This window comes from Trematomus bernacchii, unplaced genomic scaffold (assembly GCF_902827165.1).
Source record: "Trematomus bernacchii unplaced genomic scaffold, fTreBer1.1, whole genome shotgun sequence".
NCBI lineage: Eukaryota > Metazoa > Chordata > Actinopteri > Perciformes > Nototheniidae > Trematomus > Trematomus bernacchii.
This window is the reverse complement of record NW_022987648.1, coordinates 17,829,847-17,852,442: the sequence shown is the minus strand read 5'-3', so window position 1 is coordinate 17,852,442 and position 22,596 is coordinate 17,829,847. Positions and strand designations below refer to the sequence as shown.

Here is a 22,596-nt window from a genome sequence, read left to right as displayed (position 1 = left end):
TCACTGAGCTGTACAAGGTTGGCTAGCAATTTTAATTTCAAATCCATGTATTAAATGAAACATCTGAAAAGGAAATTGACTATCTACAGTTTGAAAACCAAACACATTGAAAAAAACTGTACCATTTTGTGCAAAATGTTTGCATTTCACAGAATAAGAAATATACTCAAATAAATCAGGCACATGAAGCTTTACAACTCACAACCAGCATGGAACAAAATACAGTTTTAAGATAGTGAAGCAATTTACTCAATACAGACTTTTAGTAAACCACAATAAATACACATTTCAATATATATCATTCATAATAAATACTGGAAAATAAATGCCAACACAGGATCTCTAACCGGATGCAGTGTCATTGTAGCTAGCCTTCTCACACTGTATGCTTTGGCACAATTCATCTGTTCTGTAGGCCATGTTGATGCCACTGATTGCCAGAAAGCAGTCTGTGCACTTCTTTGTACAAACAACTTCTTTTGAAACACCAAAACCCCGGCGTTGACCCTTCTGATTATGAGTTACGGGCAGATATTTGCAAGCCTTGAGAAGACACAAATATCTGTATCCATACAGGTGCAGAGCTCAAGGTAAAGCTCTTCATTAACAGTAGTACTATTCACTTAATTATTGCAGTCCCCCTCCCCTTTGTTGAGCAGTCAATCCAATTTCCTTTTTGTCAGTGAGTCATATTGTGTAGCAGTTAATTAATGATATGAGTCGTGTCTGATAATGAGCTTTGATTGTCAACCTTGAACATTTGCCTCCTGTATACAATTATCAAAACTGTGGCATATTTATTATTGAACTAATGGTTCTTTACCCACACTATCAAGTGCCGTGACAACCAATTCAAATACATTTCAGTCTACTTTACTGAAGATCTTCACTTAAAGGGAATGCCTATTAAAAGCCCTCAAACTATTGCACTTATCACTTCAATAGAGCAAATCAACATCATTATTGGATCCACATAAATAAACATCTTAGTAATGAGACATTGGAATGTGGCTTATATGATGTTCAAAAGCAGAAATCCAATAAGCAGTTAATTTATGAAATAGTGGCACATTATCTCGGGTCAATATTTTTGGAGATATGTCAAAGTGCTACTTTATTAATATCCCTGTATTTACTAAATGTTTCAAAGAATACATTTTGTTCCGTGGAGGCACCTGCAATTTACGTTATTTTTAAGAGGGAACAGTGGAGAAAGAAACAAGTTAGGGGCCATCATTTTCCAACTGCATTGCCACATGACCAGTTCACATAAGTGCAAAAGGCTGTTGACATTTTATGCTATTGATATTGTATTCCAAAGATAAAAATAACAGTTCAAGCTTTTTCATGCCTTTCAAAACCATAGAAAAGCGTATAATAGTGACAGAAAGAATAAGAGAAATGTACATAATGAACACATTTTCATATAAAACAAAAGAGATCCCCAATCCCCTACATTTCACTGAGATCCCAGAATCAGCATGCGTATTGTTATCAAAACATTTACAATATATAAGTATACACATAATTCAGAAACAATAAATAAACAGGCAATACACTTTTTTTGCACATTTGACACATACAGTAGACATACAAAAGTTCCATCTACGGTACAATATCTGCTTAAAACTAGAACTTTACATCTGAAATTACAAGATACATTGCACGGCATGACATAACTGATGCTCTAAAATGTTTTTTTATCTGTTCCATCTTGCAATTTAAGCACACGCTGTAGCGGAGAAACCTTCAGGAGCGAATCATTAAAACATTTAAATCACAACCCTATGGCTTTATACAGCAGTTACAGATGAACATGTATTACGGTGCTGTCAATTGCTTGAATTTTAAGGTCAAATAATGGCAAAAAAACACATGATTATTAAAACACCACTTGGTCAGGCAGAAGTGATCATGAAAGAACACTTTAAAAGGCGAGGCCCATTACATGGCTGTGACCTCGGGGCAATGGTCTGGTAAAGGGAGGTTCTTAGTGTTGTTTGCTAGTAAGGTCACGTCAGAATGACCATTAACAGCTGACTCTTGCTGCGACTGATCAGCTGTCACACACAAGCTACTGTAGGAACCCTGGGTGTTATTGTTCAGGTAGTTTTCAAACTGTGTCTTGCTGTCAGGCTGCTCCACAAACGCTGCTTTGGACGACGGCTTTTTCTCCGGATCAACTGTGTAGGAGGTCAAAGGGGCGGCAGCCGCAGCAGAAACGTTGGTCAGCGTGAGATGTTGATTAGCTGTGTATTGTTCCCCAGCCTGATTAGAGAAGTCTGTGTACTGCTCGGCAGACATGTTGAGTTGTCCTTGGGCCGGGCTGCTGTTGCTAGTGCCAACTGGCTCTTGGAATGCTAAGGACTCTCCGTACGGTTCACTGGGTCGGCTGGTTTGTCCGTTAGAGACCTCAGCGGAGCTCCCCAGCTGATAGTACTCAGCCGGAGACGAGTTCATTAAGTAATTGTTTCCATTCATGTTGTTATCATGAGTCACAGAGCCATCGCTGTAACAAAGCACTGAGGACAAGGGGACGACCTCAGTGTGGGACAGTGGCGGGGTCGCCATGACGCCCTGAGACTTCTCTTCATCTTCCTCATCCTCCTCGTCGTCCTCAGAGTCGCTGTTGGCCAAGCTCTGGGTGCTGGAGTCAGACAGTCCGCTGCAAACGCTGCTACTATCCTCCTCGTCCTCATCATCATCCTCAATCTCCTCCTCTTCCTCCTCCTCCTCTTCATCTTCTTCCTCGTCCTCGTCATCTAGCTGCTCTTCCATCCCGTCCGCGGCTTGCAGGTGCATGCTGGGAGTCTGTGGAATGGTGTCCGACATAGAGTACTCCAACCTTGGCTGGGACTGAACCAGAGGGTTTCCAGCTCCCAGGTCGGTGGTTTCGCTACGGTAACCGTTGTTGGGGGACGCCTGTTGCTGCTCACGGCTCTTCTCCAGCTCCAGCTTCATTATGGTGTGCAGGAAGTGGGTCCGAACACGGATGGGATTAAACTCCACTCTCCCAGTTGCGTTGGTGCAGCCCTCTTTTGTGCAGCCACATGGAAATGACATACGGTCCACCTGTGATAAACACAACATTTACTGGGCTGATCATTTATTTTTCAACAGACGACCTGTCTCATATGATAATATCGTGAATATACCAAATAATGAATGCTTCTTAAAGGTTTCCTATTATACTATTTTTAGGCATATATTATAGGTCTCAGATGTATAAAATGTATAAAAAACATGTCTATGAAGTGTTTTGCTCAAAATACCAAACAGATCACCCATTCTAGCCATGCCTCATACCCCTATATTTCAGCCCTTTTAGAGAAGTGCTGATTCCGGGTCCGTAGCTTTTAAAAAAAAAAAAAAAAAGAGGCCTGCTCAGAATTCTGCCCAGATACTCTAAATGCTGATGTGATGAAACGCCATATCATGTTCAAAACCACATCAAGGATTAATTCTGAAACAGTATGGAGCTCAAATGCTTTTTCTCTTGCGGGTTTACCACAAGGTGAGTACCTTTTTATATCCTGCTTCTTTACACATACTCTCTCCAGTACAGGTTAGCTCTGAGTGTTAGCATGCTTGCTAATGTAAACAAAGACCATATTACTTCCAAAACACGACACGCATTGTTTCTGATAGCAACGCTTCTGATAGGGCCGTGGGTGTAAAGCCGGCCCACATTTCCGATAGTACGTAATATTGGCAGCAAAATCTGGATCAGCTCCGTTGGACACCCGTTTTTAGAGATGTGGGTATGGAGGAAAAGAGAGAGGGTTTTGTTTTCTGACACTGTGTGAGTCTCCTTACACACTGGGGACACATATTTATGTATAAAAGACATTAAAAAGTGCATTTTGCATGATAAGAGACCTTTAATAAATAATCAGTCATTGATGGCTGCCCCTTCCCTTTGAATGTGCAGTATGTTTGTCTGTTGAATTGTGAAGACATGCGTGTAATGGGGTTTACCTGGCACTTGATCCCTGCGAGGCTGCAGGCGCAGGTTTCTGGGTCACAGAAGACTCTGCAATCACAGCCGCAGTCCTCTCTGGACATCCGGATGGCCCGCAGTTCATGTTTCTCTTCCACATCAATCTTCTTGACCCCAGAGGAGCGCAGCAGGGCCCGGCGCTTTTTAGTGGTAAGAGGCTGCAGGAAGAAGTACTCGTCCACCTCTGTGTTGTCCAGATCGATGTCGTCGTCAGAAATGTCGCCTGCTGTGAGTGTGTTGGCCTCTTCAGACTCCACCGTGCCATTCTTAGTCAGCTGAAAAAGAAGAATGAAGCACATTCAAGCCATTTTATAAAAGAACAAAAACACAGTTCTGTTTTAAACAAAGACTAATTGTAGGCTCTTTGATGCCGATATCTGCTGAATGATACTCAGGACATCCTTTGTAAAGAAATCTTGCTCAGTTTCAGATACTGATTACAAAGCATTTACCCTGAGTTTGATTGAATTGAGTTTTTCCTCCTTCAGGTGATCTCTAAGCATGTCTCTGTGGATCCTCTCCTGCTCCACGGCAAATTCTCCAAGGGAGTACTGCCTGATCCAGCTGTGCCTGTTGGACATGCCCAGTGTGCTGCCTCCCTGGCTGGGCACGCTGGTGAAGCCCTGCCGCCGGCTGAAGTAGTACACCGTCACATTCTCAAAATGCACCCTCCTCGTCCGCAGGCGCTTCTCTCTCTTCAATATCGAGTCAGCTGCCAAAGAAGAAGGTAATGTTAAAAAGAGGTAGTACATTGTATGTAATATTAATAATATTCCATTCCTCACATACTTATGTATATATCAAATCCTTGTTACTGTACATTTTGTAAAATAATTATATTTTCTACTCTTTTTTTAATGCTATTTTATTTCTATTGAGATGTTTACATTTTGGAATGTTTATTTGAGTCTTTTATTTGTTATTGTACAATGCCATGTCTTTTTATGCTGCTGCAATGCAAACATTTCCCAAATTGGGATCAATAAAGTACTTCTTATCTTCTTATCTTATTCTTATGTGCTTGTCATCGTGGTATTAAACTGTTTTTGAGCTTTCATTAATCTAATTTGTCAAGAATGAAATGTCTACAATGTGTCCTAACACTATTTGTTCACATGTCTGAGTAGAAGAGTTGTATTGCCATGTAAAGCCTGTTAAGATAAGTCATGTTTTTCAGGCTAAATCTGGGACAGAGTTTATTGTCCTTAAAAATGTGAGGAATTCATTCTTGCCAGCTTTACAGCCAGCTTCTAAATTTAAGTATCTTAGCACAGCTCGGTAGGTAAGGATTTCATCACATCTCTGTGCTTCCGCTTGGCATGCAAGTCCTCAGTGTGTCTTTTTAAGGAGAGAGAAGGAGGGCAGCATAAATAATCCCCTGCCTGGCCCAGAAATGAAGAGTGCTGGTTCACAGAAGCAGTGTTCCCAGCGTTTAGCCCATATTAGACAGACAGGACAAATAGAAACCATCTGGTTCCAACAGCCCCCCCCACACACACACACACACACACAAGAGGGACAATGCATATCATTAGGGATGTATAGCTGTCAGACTGAGTTTCATTATCTACTAAGAGAAATGCAAACAGCTAGCAGCTTGTTTTAGGTGTAAAGACTATGTTACGGTGTTTACAATCAGCCTTTTTTTTTTAAAGTTATTCATATAAAAAATCTCACAGGTATTTTTCCATTCTAACTGTAATTTTCTTCATCTTTTGCAAGTGAATCATCTAGTGTTTCTCTATAAAATTATAATTATAGATAATTGTTCCTCTTCTCACAAACACAACAGCATGGGGGTGTAAAACCACTTGGAATTAATTGTTTCATCTGTCTGCCAAGACAGTAAATCACTGTATACGCACATATACCTGTGTCACTTCACAGGTGTCTTTAAAGTGCACAGCTTCCTTGTTTCTGTCACATGACCTTCTCTCGCTACCAGCAGCTGCAGCTGACAGAAGCTAAGCTCCGCCTCTGGGGACGCAGCACCCTACTTATGTCTCGCTACGGGAAGGGGTCACCCAGCTGCATGTCATTTACACACATTTAAAAAATGATGCATCATTGAACAAATTAATGTAGTGTTGACTTTAATTAAAATGAAAGACACATTTAAACAATCACTTGGCAAACTGTGCAAATTAACACACATCCTATCCAAAAAAATAAATAATTGATTTTGTTCTTTATGAATTACATTATTAAGGATTGTTTTAAACCACATTTCTGGATGCTTTCAGTATCCCCCAGCAAAATAAGAAACTACAGCATTATTATCTGATTAAATAAATGTTATCTCACCTTTCAGACATTAAGAATAACAAATGCACTGTTTTAGTTATTAGATAAGTCATTAGTGTCCTTTTAAAACTGCACAGGGGGCATTGTGATTGGTTTATCTTCAATTAGGACTGCAGTTTTTACAAATCAGTTCAAGCCATCAATAAATGAAATCTCTCAGTAGCAGGCGTCTTATGGAACTTCACTGAATATTAGCTGTGACCTTTTCAATGTAAATCAAAACAGGCTTTGTAGATCTGCAGGTGATAAGTCCTTGTTAATATGTTTTAATCTTAGCTGCAGCTGAAATCTAATATGAGGTTGACAGTAAATTAATCTCCAACTACTTTGATATTTCAGTAATCATCTGAGTCACTGTTAAAGCTGAATGCATTACATGGTTTTAAGTCATGTTTACTGCATTTCTCCGTTGTTTTTTGGTTGGTTAAAACTAGTTATTTGAAGTTGTCAACATTGGCTTCAGAAAATATTGAAAGGCCTTTTTCATCACTACATTTTATAGAGCAAAAGAGATGAATCAAGAAATAATTAAGAATATGATTGTTATAGCCCTGAGCTTTTTAAAATATGTGTTGTGTATTTGCTGAACATATTGCAATAAGAACTGCCCCCACCTTTTATTTCACAATATGATTTACATAAAGATCTAACAAGGATTTTAGTGTTCTTAGAGTGTGGATTATTTCCATGCACGGTACCAGTGTTGCACAGCTTGAGACTGCATCAGCGTATTCATCTGGCTGGGCCTGTAAACTGATGCTGTTCCTAATGAGGGAGGCTGCCTGTGCATCCTTCCCTTTTCTTACAGCAACTGGACTCTCAGCATCACTCAGCCTCTTCTTGTCTAATCCCCTCTCCTTTATGACTCTAAATTCTCATTACTTATCAAAAAACATGCAGATCTGCTTTCTCTGCATCCTGCTAAATCAGGTTGTATCTGAGTGTTAATCCATTCTTCAACATCAATTCAGTGCTTTGAAATTATGACATTATTGTTACTGTCAATAGTGCACTGAGCTCCCTGAATGAATTTAAAAGACAGAGGCACTCACGGGTGAAAGGGCCTGAGGCAGAGGGGTTGACACTGTCACTGCTATCTCCACTCTCACTGCAGGAGACCTCATCATCAGACTCCCGCAAGGAAGAGCAGGGGGAGGAGGAGGCTTCCACCTCCTCAAATTTCCTTTTCAGTATTCCACTCATGGCCCGCTGCACCTGCACCTGAAACCCAAAGACAGCAGAGGGGGCACACATTATTTAATATCCAGTTTAGGGCCTTCATAATCCTCAACACACTCAATTAGAAATGAGACCCAGACTCCCATCACCCTCCCCCCCCCTTCACATAAACACACACAGAAAATCTCTCCTGCCGCTATCCCAGCTCCCAGGCGTTCCCTGGGCGAATGATCACCTTGGCACAAAGGAGCTGAGATGGAAGGAGAAAGCTGCTAATTACATACTACGGCTGCCTAACAGGAAGTTCATTCAACTGTCTTTCATTGAGAGGCTGAGAAAAATACGACACAGGATGAACATGCAATGCAGTGCTCCTGGTCTCTGACATTCTGAACAATATACTGTTTTTGTATTATTTGCAGTATTTTGTACTATGAGATGATTTAATTTCTGATCAACTAAAAATATCCACTGACGTACATTATACTACACCCTATAGGACATCACACTATCTTAAAGGGAAAAACATATCTGCAGCTTTTTCAAAAGAATAATGCAACACAACTTAACCGTGCATCTTTAGGATAGATGTGTATGTCAATTGAAACAGGTGCACACACATGCTGATGTGCTTGCTATTCCCTGAAGCTATTGAAGCATGGCAACAATCTGTGCAACCCAAAGAGATTTGTACATATATAACACATCATGCAGCCCGATAGGATAATGAGTGACATCCTGTATGTCTGTAATGAGCTTCTGTTATGTCAGATGCTTCCTACAGGAAAAAAAAAGCGAAGGCAGCCACAGTCACCGAAGAGCGGAGTGAGAAAGAAAATACTGTGAAAGGCTCTAATTTGCCTTACAATCTGCACTAAAGTCAATCATGCTAAAATAAAATTTAAAGTGGACCAAAATATATTATCCCAGCCACTGAACCTTTTGTTATAAATACCATTAAATGGTGTCATTATAATAATATATATATAGCCGCTTTATTGTTAAATCAGGCAGAGTGGTGTTCACATTTAGTGAAAAATAAATAAATACAACTATGGCATTTAAGGTGGATGTAAATTGTGGTTACAGCACTTTCACAGGAGTGTACAGGCCACTTCAATTGAGGACAGCCATTAACTCCCTCTGACTGATGATGCATTCATACCAAAACACAAGAACAAGCTCATCCGTCAACTTTACTAAAACTAATCACCATTACACTGGAATGACTGCATTGCGACTTTCAAACTATATTTAATTTTGATAACTGCTTTTTACCCCTTTAAATAATATAGTGCCATTAGAATTCAATGTGTAATGGCTGTGATATTACAGGACTTATTTAATCGCTATTCATAATTTAAGACATTGTTTAAAATGAACTCTAGCTTAGATGAAGAGTCATCTCTTCCTTTTTATAACAACAGTAGCTAGAACGTCATGGCACATTTGAAAATAAACCCAATAACACCACAGTGCAGGGGATGATATGGCTGGCAGCTTTCCCCTCACTGCTTTCTCTCCCAAACTGGAATCAGTAAAGACAGCATGCATCTTCACCCAGTCCCACTCTGTCTTTCTGCCAGAGCAGCTTGTGGGGGAGTTCCATTCACAGCATTTCATCTGGGCTCTGCTATCGAGTCATTACAGATGCAAACGCTGCCTGAGAGAGAGAGGTGCAACCCAGAGAGGACTAGCGCTGCCAGCCAGAGGGTCATTGTTCCCAGGAGGCTGGGGGTTTCAGCGCAGAGACATGGCACTGCCAGCATTTGGAGAACATACAGATTCAACAACTCTGCATACAACCAAGGAATGTGAGGCAGCCTCCATCTGGGACGAAGTGTATAGAGAGGAGACAGAGAGAAATTATATTCATTTGTATTTCAAATCCTAAAGAGGTCATCCTGAGCAGGAGTTAACTGGGACAGTCACTAATAATGTTCATCATAGATTAATCTGATGATAACAGTTCAGAAAATATTGATAAATGTCCATCCCACTATTCTAAAGTGATGTATTTAAATGTATTTGAAGTCCAGTTAGTTAAATATGATATAGAAAAGAGAAAAACAGAACACATATCTGTCATTGAGAGGCTAAAACAGTATTTATATGTATGCATAAAACAGTACTTGAACGTTTAATCTCATTAAAATGGTCAGCGATCTGTCGACCGATTAAATCAAGCTTAGGAGTTAACCATCTTTTACATTCTCTAAAGCCAATAACTGAGCTGGCTGACAAGAAACCATCAATCCCCTTTCTCTGCTGAGTGATTATGACAAGACATAATGACATTAATGAATGAACTAATCCTGAAATATATATAATGAGTCTTGTAGGATATCAAATGTTGAAGCTTCTAATCAAACCAGCAAATAAACACATTTATTACATTCTTCACTTAATATGTTTGTGGAAATGTCCGCCAGAAATGGACTTGTTTAATTTGAGTCCATTTCCGAGTGAGGGTCCTAATTAGAAAGCTTCGTTTGGAACCTATTCGTAGGCTTAGCCCTCTGCTGATGCTGCACTAGGCTCTGATACCAAAAGTGGTTTCCATGGAGATTCTAATGTACTCTCACACAAATAGTGCTTTCCCATATGGCAGAGTTTCCGGTGATACATACGGTGTATACCTGTTCTTCATATAGCACCAAGGTTAATTCATATCTAAGAAAATGATCATCACAGTTAATCAGATGAATGCATTGCTAGCTCATTTGCATTCTGTAATGACAGCATGAAATCAGAGGTAAAGCCTTGACACTGGACGGGCATGACATCTTGAGCCACAGAGCTGTGGGTAATCTTGGGTGAACCTCTTTCATCATGGCTCCATAAAAAACAAAAGAGTGTTGCTGCTCTCTGAACAGCTCTTTCTTTGTCTTCCCTGTTGCCTTGCCACTAATCATGGCTGGCCAGCATCAGTATGGTGAAAGGGAGAACATCTCAGAGAAAATAATGCAGCAAAAGCCAGCTTGGAAAGCCCCTCCCTGTGTGTGCCTCTCTGAGCACACACATCAACTATGGAAACCAACTCCTGTCCTTAATCAACAGCGCTCACGGCACCGTAGCACACTTGCACTCTGAATACAATTATTTCCCCCCTCGTCATTCACAATGTTCCCACAGTGACGATAAAACCAATGTGACACTACGAGGCTCAAAACCCTCGTGCCAAGTGATGCCAACAAGCCTATGGCATCTGGTGCAAGTCATGACACATCAGTCCTGCGATGACCAGATGACACTCCTCTGTGGCCCTCACAGGAACAACTGACCTGTATCCACTGGCAGACTGTGACTCCTTTCACCTCTTCTCAGAGCAGCACAGCCACACAATCATAAGCGTGGCTATTCAAAAGAAAAAAAGGTGAAACATGATGATTGAAGAGGTTCCCATTTTGTTTCAGTCCACTGACTTGCAGCTAACCCCCTGAGCTCCACGGGCATAAGAAAAAAAGGGTGCAGGAGTGTGAGAGAGATTGTAATTTTCCAGCTCTGACTGCACTGTCGGTACCATATGCTTTATTGTTGCAAGAGGACAGTCTTTCTCACTTAAACTCTCTGTCTGTCACTGTGCTCCTCTCTCTGTCTCTCTCTGTCTCTCTCTCTCTCTCTATGGCTGGCCACACAAAGGCTCATTAGCTGCAGCCGGCGGAAAGGCAGAAGCCTGACTGGAGCAGAGTGGAGCAAAGCAGAGGCAGCCTGTGAGATCACATGGGTGGGATGTCTGAGAGAGAGAGAGAGAGAGAGAGAGAGAGAGGGAGAGAGAGGGAGAGGGAGAGGGAGAGTCTAGAGCGATACGAGAGAGAGAGGATTAAGAGAGAGATAGAGTATAGAGATAGTCTCTATAGCTCTGCTTCTCATGTTCTTCCCTGTTCGATTCGCTTCTAGATGTTAGAGGGATATCGCTATAGAGAGAGAGAGAGAGGCGTGCCTCTGCTCCTGCTGTCTGCAGATATTTTTACCAACATGAGCTGGGGACGGGGAGGGGGGCGAGTAGAGGGGGGAGAAGGAGGAGGCGAGAGGTATGGGGAGGGTGGGTCAGAAAAGAGGGAGAAAGACAGAATGTTGGAGAAATGGATAAAGGGGCGGGGGGGTATGGGAGATGCAGGGCAGTGGGGAACAGAGACGGCGGGGGGAGGTGGGGGGGTTGTTTCAACGACGCAGAGAGGAGGGGATTCAGGGGGGAATAGTAAAGAGGTGGGTAGAATGAGGAAGAGGTGGAGGGGGAGAGTAGGGAGGTGGAAAGGAGAGAGAATGGGGCAAAGAAAAGGAAACAGGAAACATCTGATGCCAGCAACGCAATCGGACTATCAAAAAGCCCATTCAACTACCAAATAAAAGCTTAGATGCCTTGGAAAGACCAAATGAAATCAAAGGATGATTCAACTCCAATTCAATGAGACACAATTACACACATCGAGCTACAAGAACTGGTATAAATCTGATTATAAACCCAAAAGATGTTTATTTAGAAAATATCAACATGCGTCATCCTTCAAGAAATACGATATGTCCGCACTGTAGTGAATGGGAACCCAGCACTTCCTATGCCAGGAAGTTCTCCAGAAGAGTTAGTGGTGCCTGAGCTAGTGCAGTCAGACAGCCATTATAATCCTCACACTCAATTGGACCATTTGTCTAAAAGGTCCTGCACTTCCTCATACAGGATAGATCCAAGCTTAGAGGCTTGTTGTACAGCCAGAGGATTGTTTCTGAGACTACAACGCAGAAGTAAATAGTATACTATCGTTATTGACATTCTCCTCAAATCCTCCCATCTGCATGATTTAAATCCATGTGAGGGTTTGAAAGGTATAGTTTATAAAATGTCAACGTTTATTGACATTTTTATATATGAAGGATATGTGTTGTTTCCTTGAGGCAAGAAAAACAATTGTCATCCGACTCTGCAGTGTTTTGCATCCTAACCAGTGTCCTCACTGAACCTCGCCTCGACAGCACTGAGCTCTTCCTCTATCACCGTTGTCTCTTATTTACAATGCACATAGCACCTCTCTCTTGTATACTGAGTCAGCCACAGACAAATTAGCAAGCATCAGTAAGTCCATTTGCCCTTTACCTTGAGACATCATCATTGATCTGAATCACATATTTTAGCTCACCTAAATGTGTGTAGTATTTCATAAGGAAAATGTTTATATTTAAAGTGGACCTATCATGCTATATTTGAATAATATAGTATACTGTAGGACCATACCTATATAAGGCATATTTATACTTTTTTTTTTTCAAAATACCAAACAGATCATGCATTTTAGCCATGCCTCATTTCGCTCAATTTTAAAAATGTTAGCTCTGTTTTTGCAAGGGCTGATTCTGTGAGAACAGCACCATCTACAGGCCTGGCATATGTACTACAGCGTCTCCAGCGCTTTCGAACGGCAATGGCCGTGGCTGTCTCCTCCTGATTGGTGGAGTTGGCCCAATAGCCGTAGCGCCACTGTCCTGACGTCAGGACAGTGTTCAAATCTGGATCAGTTTTTATCAGATCCGTTGCAGCCCCTTTTTTAGAGATTTGGGTATGGAGGAAAATAGAGAGGGTTGTGTTTTCTGACACTTGGTGAGTTCCCTGGAACACCGGGGACACATATTCATGTATAAAAGACGTACAAAAGTGCATTTTGCATGATAGGTCCCCTTTAAGTTGCAACACTTATGTCAAGTAGTATGAGCTGTGTTTCCAGGGAACACGCTACAATGATGAAGTTAGAAGAGATAGTAGTAGTAGCAGCAGTGGGAATAATATACTATTTAATGGATTATATCCCTTTTAGGAGTGATGTAAGCCATTGAAATGGCTGCTTTTAAACATGCGGTCAGCACAAAGGATGCTAGTGGAGGTTTACTGACTCAATCTGCAGAGCACTCAAAGATTAAAGTTGGCAATTATGGCTGAATCTGGAGGACCAAAGAACAATAAAGAATCACAACAGAACAGCAGCAGCAACAAGATACACGCACAACAGGAGGTAGCGCAATAAAAGAAACACCTGTTGTTCAGTCTAGTACAGAAAGATAGCAAAATAAACTAAACTCTCATTTATTGTGTTGCCCCCCTGCATGAATCTCTAACAAAACAAAGTAACATTACAAAGGCATAGTTCATATTGCAGGACTACTGAACTGGTCTGGATTACGGCATGGTTTTGTATGTGCTCAATTTAAGATACATGCTGTAATGGAACTGAAGATAACTACAAAGAATATGTGACAATACATATCATACAATAGTCATCTGTGATTTTCAACCTTGTTGCTTGTCGATGACCTGAAAGATTTTTTTATTCATCCACCAACATCACAGATATATGCTGCCCTCTTACGTAAAGATGCAACACATAAAGGAGATGGTATTTGTTACACCATTGCGCCAGTGATGGTGACCTATATTTGCTCCGACTTTCAAGAGGCTTTCTTATTTCAAAGAATGAAATTGAAGACAGCAGGCACAAAAATAAACAAAGAAAAGGTTGAGAATAAATCATTTGTGTATGCATACTGTAATTGAGGTCATATGCAAACGTTCTGCCCTACTCCCACTTCATAAGATGAAAGGTAAATACTAAAATATGTGTCCTATTGTTGCAAAATAGAGGAGTGCTTATTAGTAACATTTTTGAAAAGAGCACAAAGCATTAATTCATCCGGTTTGTTTGCTTTCTGTATTACGGAACTAGATAAATAGGAGACTGATTGCTTTGTATTTATATGACCTGAAAGGAAAAATATTCCTGCAATATTTCCTGGGTATCAACATCCAAGGGTATTCATGTGTTGAATTAAAATGCAAATTGTAAAAGCAATCATTACATGAACCCTTGAGTGATCTCGCCAAATCATTTGACTTTGAACTGGCTTCATGTCAACACATCAGCAACTGTTTGGCAGCAGTGGCCACAAATCAAAACTTCAACGGCAAACCTGGAATAAACCAGGGGTGATTCATTGCACCCCCACACTACTTATCACCTTTATCACAGACATCTCGACACTTAACACAGCTATCTCACAGTATGTTAAAACATCATACAGTACAGATGGCAGATTCTTCAACCTATATAATCAAGTCCACGGTCAAGGGGCTCCATCAGGTCGCAATCAGCTGGCTCTAAGGAAGCTGAGGCATAAAGATCATAAAGCCATCTGCCATCATTCAGAACTGCAGTGCACCCATGGTGCATTTCCAAAGGCATAAACGATACTTGTGCTGGTCATAAACATTAAGTGGATAGAAGTTCTTATGGACTGTGCCACATCCCCACATGTACCATAGATCATGTTATCTTTATTGGCAGTTTGACACAAATACACTTTTCTGCCAGCCACACAAGCAGGCTTCTACCAAACTCCTTTTCCTGTCGCTTTATGGTGCAGAGGCCTGGAAGACTCACAGTACAGACATCTTAGAACCAAGCAAACATCATACCAGAGCCCGAAGTCTGTTAACTGCCCTGAGCTCACCTTTCCTGTGCTCCATGAACCTTGCATAGGTATTGCTTTGAAAGCTTGGATGACTGTTTGTAATCTCCAATTAGTCCGTTCAATATGTGTATGAATTGTTTTTAGGAGATGCAGTTACTCCAGGAGGACCATCAGACTCCTCTTTGAATGACTGGGGGAGGACTGGGGGATACAAGTGGGGTTGTGGGGGGGGTTCAGATAGCTACTGTATGGATTGCACATTTCCTTCCTGCCCTGTATTTGAGTGTGCCAAATGCCAATGCCATTCAATATGGCTGGTTGCATTGCAGGCTACTAGTGTTTCCACAGTGATGAAGCACACATTATACAGCCCATGGCTTGGCAGATCTTTTCATTAATTAATTCTTCTTCTTTTTTATGTGTTTTTGTTGTTGTTCACTGTAGTAGTCTTACAGACTGAGTGATGCACTCCAGTAGAACTAACTATTGAGATCACAGAGCAGAGAGAAATACTGAAACAACCAAAGATCCTGTCCATGCAGCCAGTCTGAGGTTGTGCTAAAACTCATCCATCACTGGTGACACACTCAGCCGTACACAGCAACCTTGAAAAAGAGAGAGAAAGCTAGGCAGAGAGGGGGAGAGACATAACTAGATATATAAAGAGAGAGAGAGAGGGACTAGGTCTCAGCTGGACTCCCCTGAGGAGAGGCTGTGGCCTGGATGATTATGCTACAGATGATGTCAGTGGAGGATCTCCACCTCAGAGAGAACACAAACACACTGCTCATATATTCATTGACACTATTTTGCGGGGTTGAGATGGATTCCTAAATTATACATGAAAAGGCCATGGTCGAAAAGTGTTTTTCGAAAAGGTCAAGGGGGCATCTGCCTTAATCTGTATGTGCTCATGTTGGGGAATAACACTACAGAAACATAGTCATTTGCATCCTGTCCCTGGAGAATGTGTAGGGACCACACACCAATTATTAATTTATGCAAAGAAGTGGTAAAATCAAAGGGTAGTAAAAAATCAATGTGCAAATGCTGCAGTTAAGCTACAGTTGTATGTACAAATATTTTATCTATGCACTACCTCTTTCTGCATTTGCAACTGGCCTCATTACTCATGTTAGATGGATAGAACAAAAAAACACCTGCCAAGTTGTTCAGTGACAGTGACAGTAAACATTTGCACAGGCTGTTTTTCCATTGTACTGCAATACAGGTCAGATGGACAAATCTTTCATTGACAAATACAGTCATCTTTATTCTTAGTCAGCCTTTAAAGAATTGCCTGCACACATGGGGGGAAAACGCATCCAGCAATTAAACACAAAGGAATCCATTTAAGGAAACGTAGCGACATCTACAGATTTATGCAAATGAGACTTCAAATACGCTCTGTACATTTGTTAACTTGCACTTGCCTGAGGCGGCAGACAGATCTGCTCCACACACATGAAAGGGAGGGGGAAGGGGGGGGTGCAGCCCACTGCTCAACACTCAGCACACGGAGGAGCTGCAGCCTGGTGATGCCTCCTGCAGCTACAGTACAGTGCTGGGAATCATTGATCTGTTCTTCCTCCTCACAGAACAATAGAGGAAGCATGGCGGCTTCTTATTAACCACATGGGTGTGGAGCAAAGGGTGACTCCGATGCCTAAGACTAGTACATACCCATCAACACAAGTATGATTTTACGATTGAATTAAATCAGAAAGAGCTCGAAATATCAGTGACTGTAAATGAGGATATTCTGGCAGGAACTTGTTGAAGACTTGTGAACTCCTTTGACTCCTGGCATGGTTTCTTCTTTCACACCAAGCAGCATTAGCACTGTTTTAATGAAATATCGCTACATGCTTAAATTGAAGTGTAATCTTTGAGAAGACATAACATCCAGCATCTCAGCCGTCTTTGTTGTTACAAGCAGTGATCAAAATACGCCGGAGCAGACGAGCACTCCACATTCAGACTAATGTTTTGATTTGCTGTAATTCAAGTCACACAGTGCAGAAGCATAATCAGGTACCCTCACCCTCATGTCAATCACAAAGCTCGCTTAAATTATTCATTGCTCTATATTTTATTTATGACTATATTTTCCCATGCCACCTGAAAGTTCGCGAAAGCCGGTTTTGCTGGCAGAGACAGAGTTGCCAAAGCATTTCAGAGACGGGGCCGCTTTCATCTCTCACACAGGCTGGGAAAGCAGTGGGATGTGGAGTTCATATTCTGCAGACAAGCCTTATCATTTATATATAGCCAGTAGTATCATGTTGAGATCTTGAATAATTTTTATATGCAAAACATTCGCACTGTTATCTTAGAACATTTGTGAAGTAGGCCAGCTCTGCATGTGATTACGGTGTATGGTGATAAACATACTTCCTGAGAAAGTCCATACAAATTGCTCTCAGGGTAGACACCTATTTAAAAGGTGTTATTTAATGTGTTATTAATACCTATATATCATGGATACATTCTTAATGGGTAGGAATGATTTTTTTGTATAATCAAAATATACGCTACAAAAAATAAACATGTAGTTATTTTTGAGTTTTTATTGTAATTTATGTCAAGATATTGAAAAATAGGGTTGGGATTCTTTAATTATAATAGTCTTAAAATGTAAATAGCTGTCATAACAGTCGTATTTTTATATTATTTTGTTTTGTTATGTATTCTTCTTTCTGGGTCTTTGTATGCAAACCATATATCCAAAGCAAATTCCTCGTATGTATAAACCTACTTGGTAATAATACCGATGCTGATTCTGAAATTACAGCAATCGCCGATTTTTAATTATTTTATGAAGAACTATGATTGCTTTCTTCTACATTCCTCTTTGTTGATGAGGTAGCCTATGAGAGATTAAATAATGAGACATTTGGTTAAACTAGAAAAAAAGATAAAAACATTTGCACACATATCTCCATTGTGCAAAATGTATTATCCAAGCTTTTGATCACAAAGACTTCTGTCAGAGCAAGAGACATAATATGTGTCTAAGTTTGCATAACTGTTTAATGTAGCTGTGATAAATTAGAAACCTGCTCATAATGGCATCACACAGTGGTCAACGACATATAACCAAGTCACATGTAGCACAACCAAACCATGGAATAAGCTGAATAGTAAGAATCTCATGAAACATCTAATGGGGTGTTTCCATGTCTAATATACAGATAGTGTTTCCAAGTAGAGTTTGGTTTGTGCATTCTTACAAGTCCAGGGTGTATACAGTATATAGAATTTGTTGAGAAAATGAAATACATGGACATATCTTAACATATTCCCTATTTTACTGCACTAAAAATGTCCTTAGTTTGAACCTACTACAATGTGTGTTCCAATGCTGTGGCATTACTGAATATAGAACATTTTATAATAAAACAAAATATCACAGAATAACTTCAGATGTTGATGTCTGTGCTCAGACTGGCTATATATTGTGGCATGTATTTGGTGGAGTACCAGGCACTGACAAATAAAACTAATTAAGGCACAGAAATGTGTATTCTTTTCCAAACGTTTATTAAGCTGGCGGCAGACAAAAGATTGGAAATAGGTGTCATGGCAACATCTCAAGAGAGCACAATCCTGAACCGTGAAAGCCCAGAGCTCAGCCAGGAAGGAGCCACAGACACAAAAAGAGTCACATCAAAAGCAACTAAATTGAAACCATGAACCCTGCTGAGACGCACAAAGCTGCTCTCTAATCTGAAAGGTTCATATTAGTTCACACTACAACCCTGTTCCTCATTGATGCTGCGATTTTAATTTGTTGTTTGGGGAGAGAAATAAAACATGAACATTGACGATTAGTGAGCAACAGAATGAATGTTAAATTACTGAGAGCGCAAACTGTTGTTCTGTAAGAACATAAATTGTGTGTCACACAGAACATCCACAATGATCAAAAACCAATATATATTCATGTAAAAAAGAATAGATGGTGTACAGAAATGTTGCTGTCTGTAACTGCCTGTTAGCTTGTCGTTTTATTCCAGCTAATTGGAAGAAAATCCTTTGAACAGAATAGAATAAATATAATGTGAATAAAATAGATGCCAGGTTTTATTTTAAATTACAGACAATAAAATGTAGCATGAACAAATAGTAGGATTGACAAACACTGCCCTTTGTGTGCAGGAATATAACAATTATGAATTAGCTGTCAACACATTATTTCTATATCTATACATAAATTATGCTGTAACTCCTATGGTTTATTATTTTAGATTTTAAAACAATATGTTGTGTTTGAGGCAAAAAGAGAGATGAATTATTCTTTGCAGTATATATTGAGTTGTTTTTTTAGTATGAATATATTTTTTTGTAAACATCATTGAAAATACAAAAAAAGAGAGAATGATTTAGTCCATCATTTTTGTTTGATTCCTCTCACATCTCAATGTTTTCCAATGGTAAGATCGAGCGAGATGTAAACAACTCCTCTGGATTTACAACTCCAAAATATTGTTTTAATTGTCTTCCTTAATCCAAATAACAATCCAATTCCCCACATCAATTTACAATTTGACCTTTGACCCCACTCAGTTAATCCCTAGATTACAAGGTGGAGCATAAAGCTGCTAATTCTTGTTTTTCCCTCATAAGAGAAAACAAAAGGTTTTTTGCTATGCATGTGAACCTTTGTGTGTAGGCAATTCACCCACACCAGCCTCCTGCAGGGAAACTGTCCTTAGCGTTATTAAGCCATAACACCTTTCCTGTGAATCTTTAATGGGCCACATTGACTGTTATCAAGCGTTAGCCATCTGTGCTACAGTATGTAATAGCAGCATGACTGGATCTCTTATTCAAATAAGCCAGTTTAATGATGCAGCTTTTCCCAAGTAAATACATCTACTTAATGTTGCAATGTCCTTTAACTCAGTGCCACGTGTACTAATTAAATCCTGCTCCTCTGAGGACTGGGGGCTGATAGATTGAGGAGACAGATGGATTGAGGAGGAAGAATACACAGTCACAAGAAGAGATATCGCCCACCCCCCCTCACCTTTCAGATCTCAATCACAAGATGGGAATGGTTGTGTGGTTTCCATGTGCATGGTCGCATGTTGTGCGTGCTTTCGCACAGGGAAGGACTGTCTGTGCTGCCTTTTTTTCTGACAAAAGAGGCTGGCGGAGGATCAATAAAGAAGGCATGGAGGGAGAAAGATGTCATTTGATGACATTAATGTACTGTAAACATATAAAAACTACATGGCTTCATCGGAAACAGTAAACACAAATCATCAGTCTTATAGAAACCATTTCAAAGGCTGGTTTTCACATTTTGGCAGCACTGATGGTTGATTTGCTGTAATAAATAAATATCAAACACATAATACAACACACCCTAGAAAGAATATGTTCTCTTTTTATCATTTTGACATCAGAGGCAGTAAAATCCAGTGAGAATAGCGCAGCTGTCTGTATTGACTAAACACTGTTGTCTGCATCAACATCACATAATATCTTGTTATCAGAAGGTCTTTAGTGGCAGCGTAGCAACAGTTCTGCGAGCTTTGAACGACAACTATCTCGCAGGCATAGATTTAATATGTTAATGAGTTGTGACGGCTTACAGTATGATATTTTAAGACAATGAGAAGGAGATTAGGTCTTACCTTAAGCAAAATGTATTACACTGCAGTGACCCGCCTCTGTTCTGTGAAAAACACACAAAAGGAATAATTAGTCTCAAACCAATGTACAAGTAATGGTCTGATTTATAATGTTGTATGTCACAAAGTCAGTATCTTGTTATGGATACACAGGTCTTGTCAGGGAAACTTTGCAATTTGGGCATTCATGTATAGATGATTGACAGAGCGTTATCCAAATCTCTTTGTGATCCCCTTTTAGAGCTGGGAAGATTGGGGGCATCCCCAGGGAGGCGAGAGGGGAACAAGCTCTCTGACTCTGACTGCTCTACAGGCTCTGCAGGGAACCAGATTCTCCTCCCTGTGGTCTGCATGACAGGCAATGAGCCAGTTTGCTATGTACCAGTCAGCCGGTTCCAAGTATTAGCCTATGTGCCACACATGTGAAACCTCAACATTTGACACAAAGGCACAGCAGCTCTAACATGCAGGATCCCTTTGGGCTCTGTGTCTATTCCATGTGCAGCATTGAACCTTTTAATATTGGAACAATTAAATAGTAGATATGGTGGATGTAACAAAGAAAAAAAGTGGTCTTGAAGTATTCATAGTATTTTGTCATTTGAATGACTATTTAGTTGTAGCACATGTCCCAAGCACACACAGTGTGATGCACAGAAGAGTTTGACAAATCATTATGGGATGGTCCAACATATTAAGGGTAACACTACAGCAGGCAAACACATAACAATGACTTACATGCAACAGAGAAAATACGTGAAAAACAACCAAAAGCAGGCTAATACTTCCCCCCCTCTAATCAATGCGTTCAAATAGCCTACAGGCCTATTACCTAAGATTTCTGATTGCTCATACTCACTATTCATTTCGTTAAATCATCAGTTTCCAGCCAGTCAATGACGCCCCTCTCTCAATGGACTTGACAATTTCCCCCTAAACCAGTTTTCCCTCTGCGGAAATCCTCCACCGCTGTGAGATCATTAAAAACCGGGGCCGGATTTCCCGAGTAGGGCTAGTATTGGACTAACCGGCACAATTGTCGCATATAAAACTGTGCTTTGACAAGCACTCCTTCCGGCTGCTGAGGGAACAATGGTGCAGCATTGGACTGACAGCTTCACGGACAACGTGACTGAGTCTGTCCAATCATGGATTTACAAACCAGGAATCAGCCGCAGAGCTCTGCTGCTGCCCACTGTAGGCTTCAGCGCACATCCCATCATGCGCGCTGACTGTGCCAAAGAAGGTGAGCTTAATCATGACTTTAAAACACGTTAAGAGCGATGTATAATGTTTTATAGGCAGCAATTCATTTTATTTTCAGTCAAAAGGGCTCAAAGTAAAAAGGGTACATTTTCTGATTCATTTTAGACTAAATCAGAAAATCCAGGTGACTTTGATTTCCACAGGGGTTTATCTTGTTCTATTATGTTTGTCTATAGGCTACGAGGCTATGAGTTATTTTAGAAGCTGAACTTTACACCACTGCTGCAACATTTGTACAACAACCCTCCAAAATGTATAGTAGCCTGTTACAGTGGTCTTTCTATTAGTTATGTTTTTTAAACAAGCCACATATGGTAATGAAACTCATGAAGAGGCTTATAAAAAGAAACAGCTGCCTTGGCACCCATAGTCTCACTATATCAAATTTCATTAGTCCCTGCTGGGTTATGTGAGTCAGATCAGCCAGAAGTAAGGGGTCTCTGCTAGGTTACAGCACAATGCAACAGGAGAGCTTTTTTTGTGGAAATAAAATATTTAACATCCAGTCCTCAATACATGATTTCTCGGGGGTTCAAGGTTCATAATGAATCCCTGAAGCACACACTGCCATCTTGTGGCCACAGTGGTAAACTAGGCTACACATGTGCTGCAGGCCCAAAACTGATTTAAAAAAAGAAATCTCTTTTCGTGTTTATTTCCAACAGAGCCAAAAGTGTGGGTGGGTTTATGGCTGGTTCTGAGTCTACTGAGATCAGAGGAGAGAATGATGTTCTTCCCTCATTTTCAATG

General features: G+C 40.4%; 1 protein-coding gene across 2 annotated transcripts; it reads right to left on the bottom strand.

The window, feature by feature from the left end:
• Window positions 1-14: 14 nt before the first annotated feature.
• csrnp3 (cysteine-serine-rich nuclear protein 3) lies at window positions 15-21,628 on the bottom strand. 2 transcript variants are annotated; one of them, XM_034134445.1, is made up of 6 exons: window positions 21,440-21,628; window positions 20,584-20,624; window positions 7,357-7,525; window positions 4,453-4,712; window positions 3,979-4,275; window positions 15-3,072 (listed from the first exon to the last, which is right to left on the bottom strand). In XM_034134445.1, the coding sequence occupies exons 3-6, from the start codon at window positions 7,505-7,507 to the stop codon at window positions 1,945-1,947; spliced, it is 1,836 nt and encodes a 611-aa protein (XP_033990336.1). In that variant the 5' UTR covers window positions 7,508-7,525; window positions 20,584-20,624; window positions 21,440-21,628; the 3' UTR covers window positions 15-1,944. The 2 variants fall into 2 exon arrangements, with proteins under 2 accessions (XP_033990336.1, XP_033990337.1); XM_034134446.1 differs by lacking the exons at window positions 20,584-20,624; window positions 21,440-21,628 and adding an exon at window positions 10,768-11,080.
• Between the last annotated feature and the right edge of the window lie 968 nt (window positions 21,629-22,596).

Excerpts from the sequence above, each read along its gene's own strand:
- csrnp3 (XM_034134445.1), bottom strand. The coding sequence starts at position 7,507 with ATGAGTGGAATACTGAAAAGGAAATTTGAGGAGGTGGAAGCCTCCTCC. Across the intron at positions 4,713-7,356 it reads TGCCTCAGGCCCTTTCACCC|CTGACTCGATATTGAAGAGA; the intron begins GTGAGTGCCTCT and ends CTTCTTTGGCAG. Across the intron at positions 3,073-3,978 it reads TCGCAGGGATCAAGTGCCAG|GTGGACCGTATGTCATTTCC; the intron begins GTAAACCCCATT and ends TGTTTATCACAG.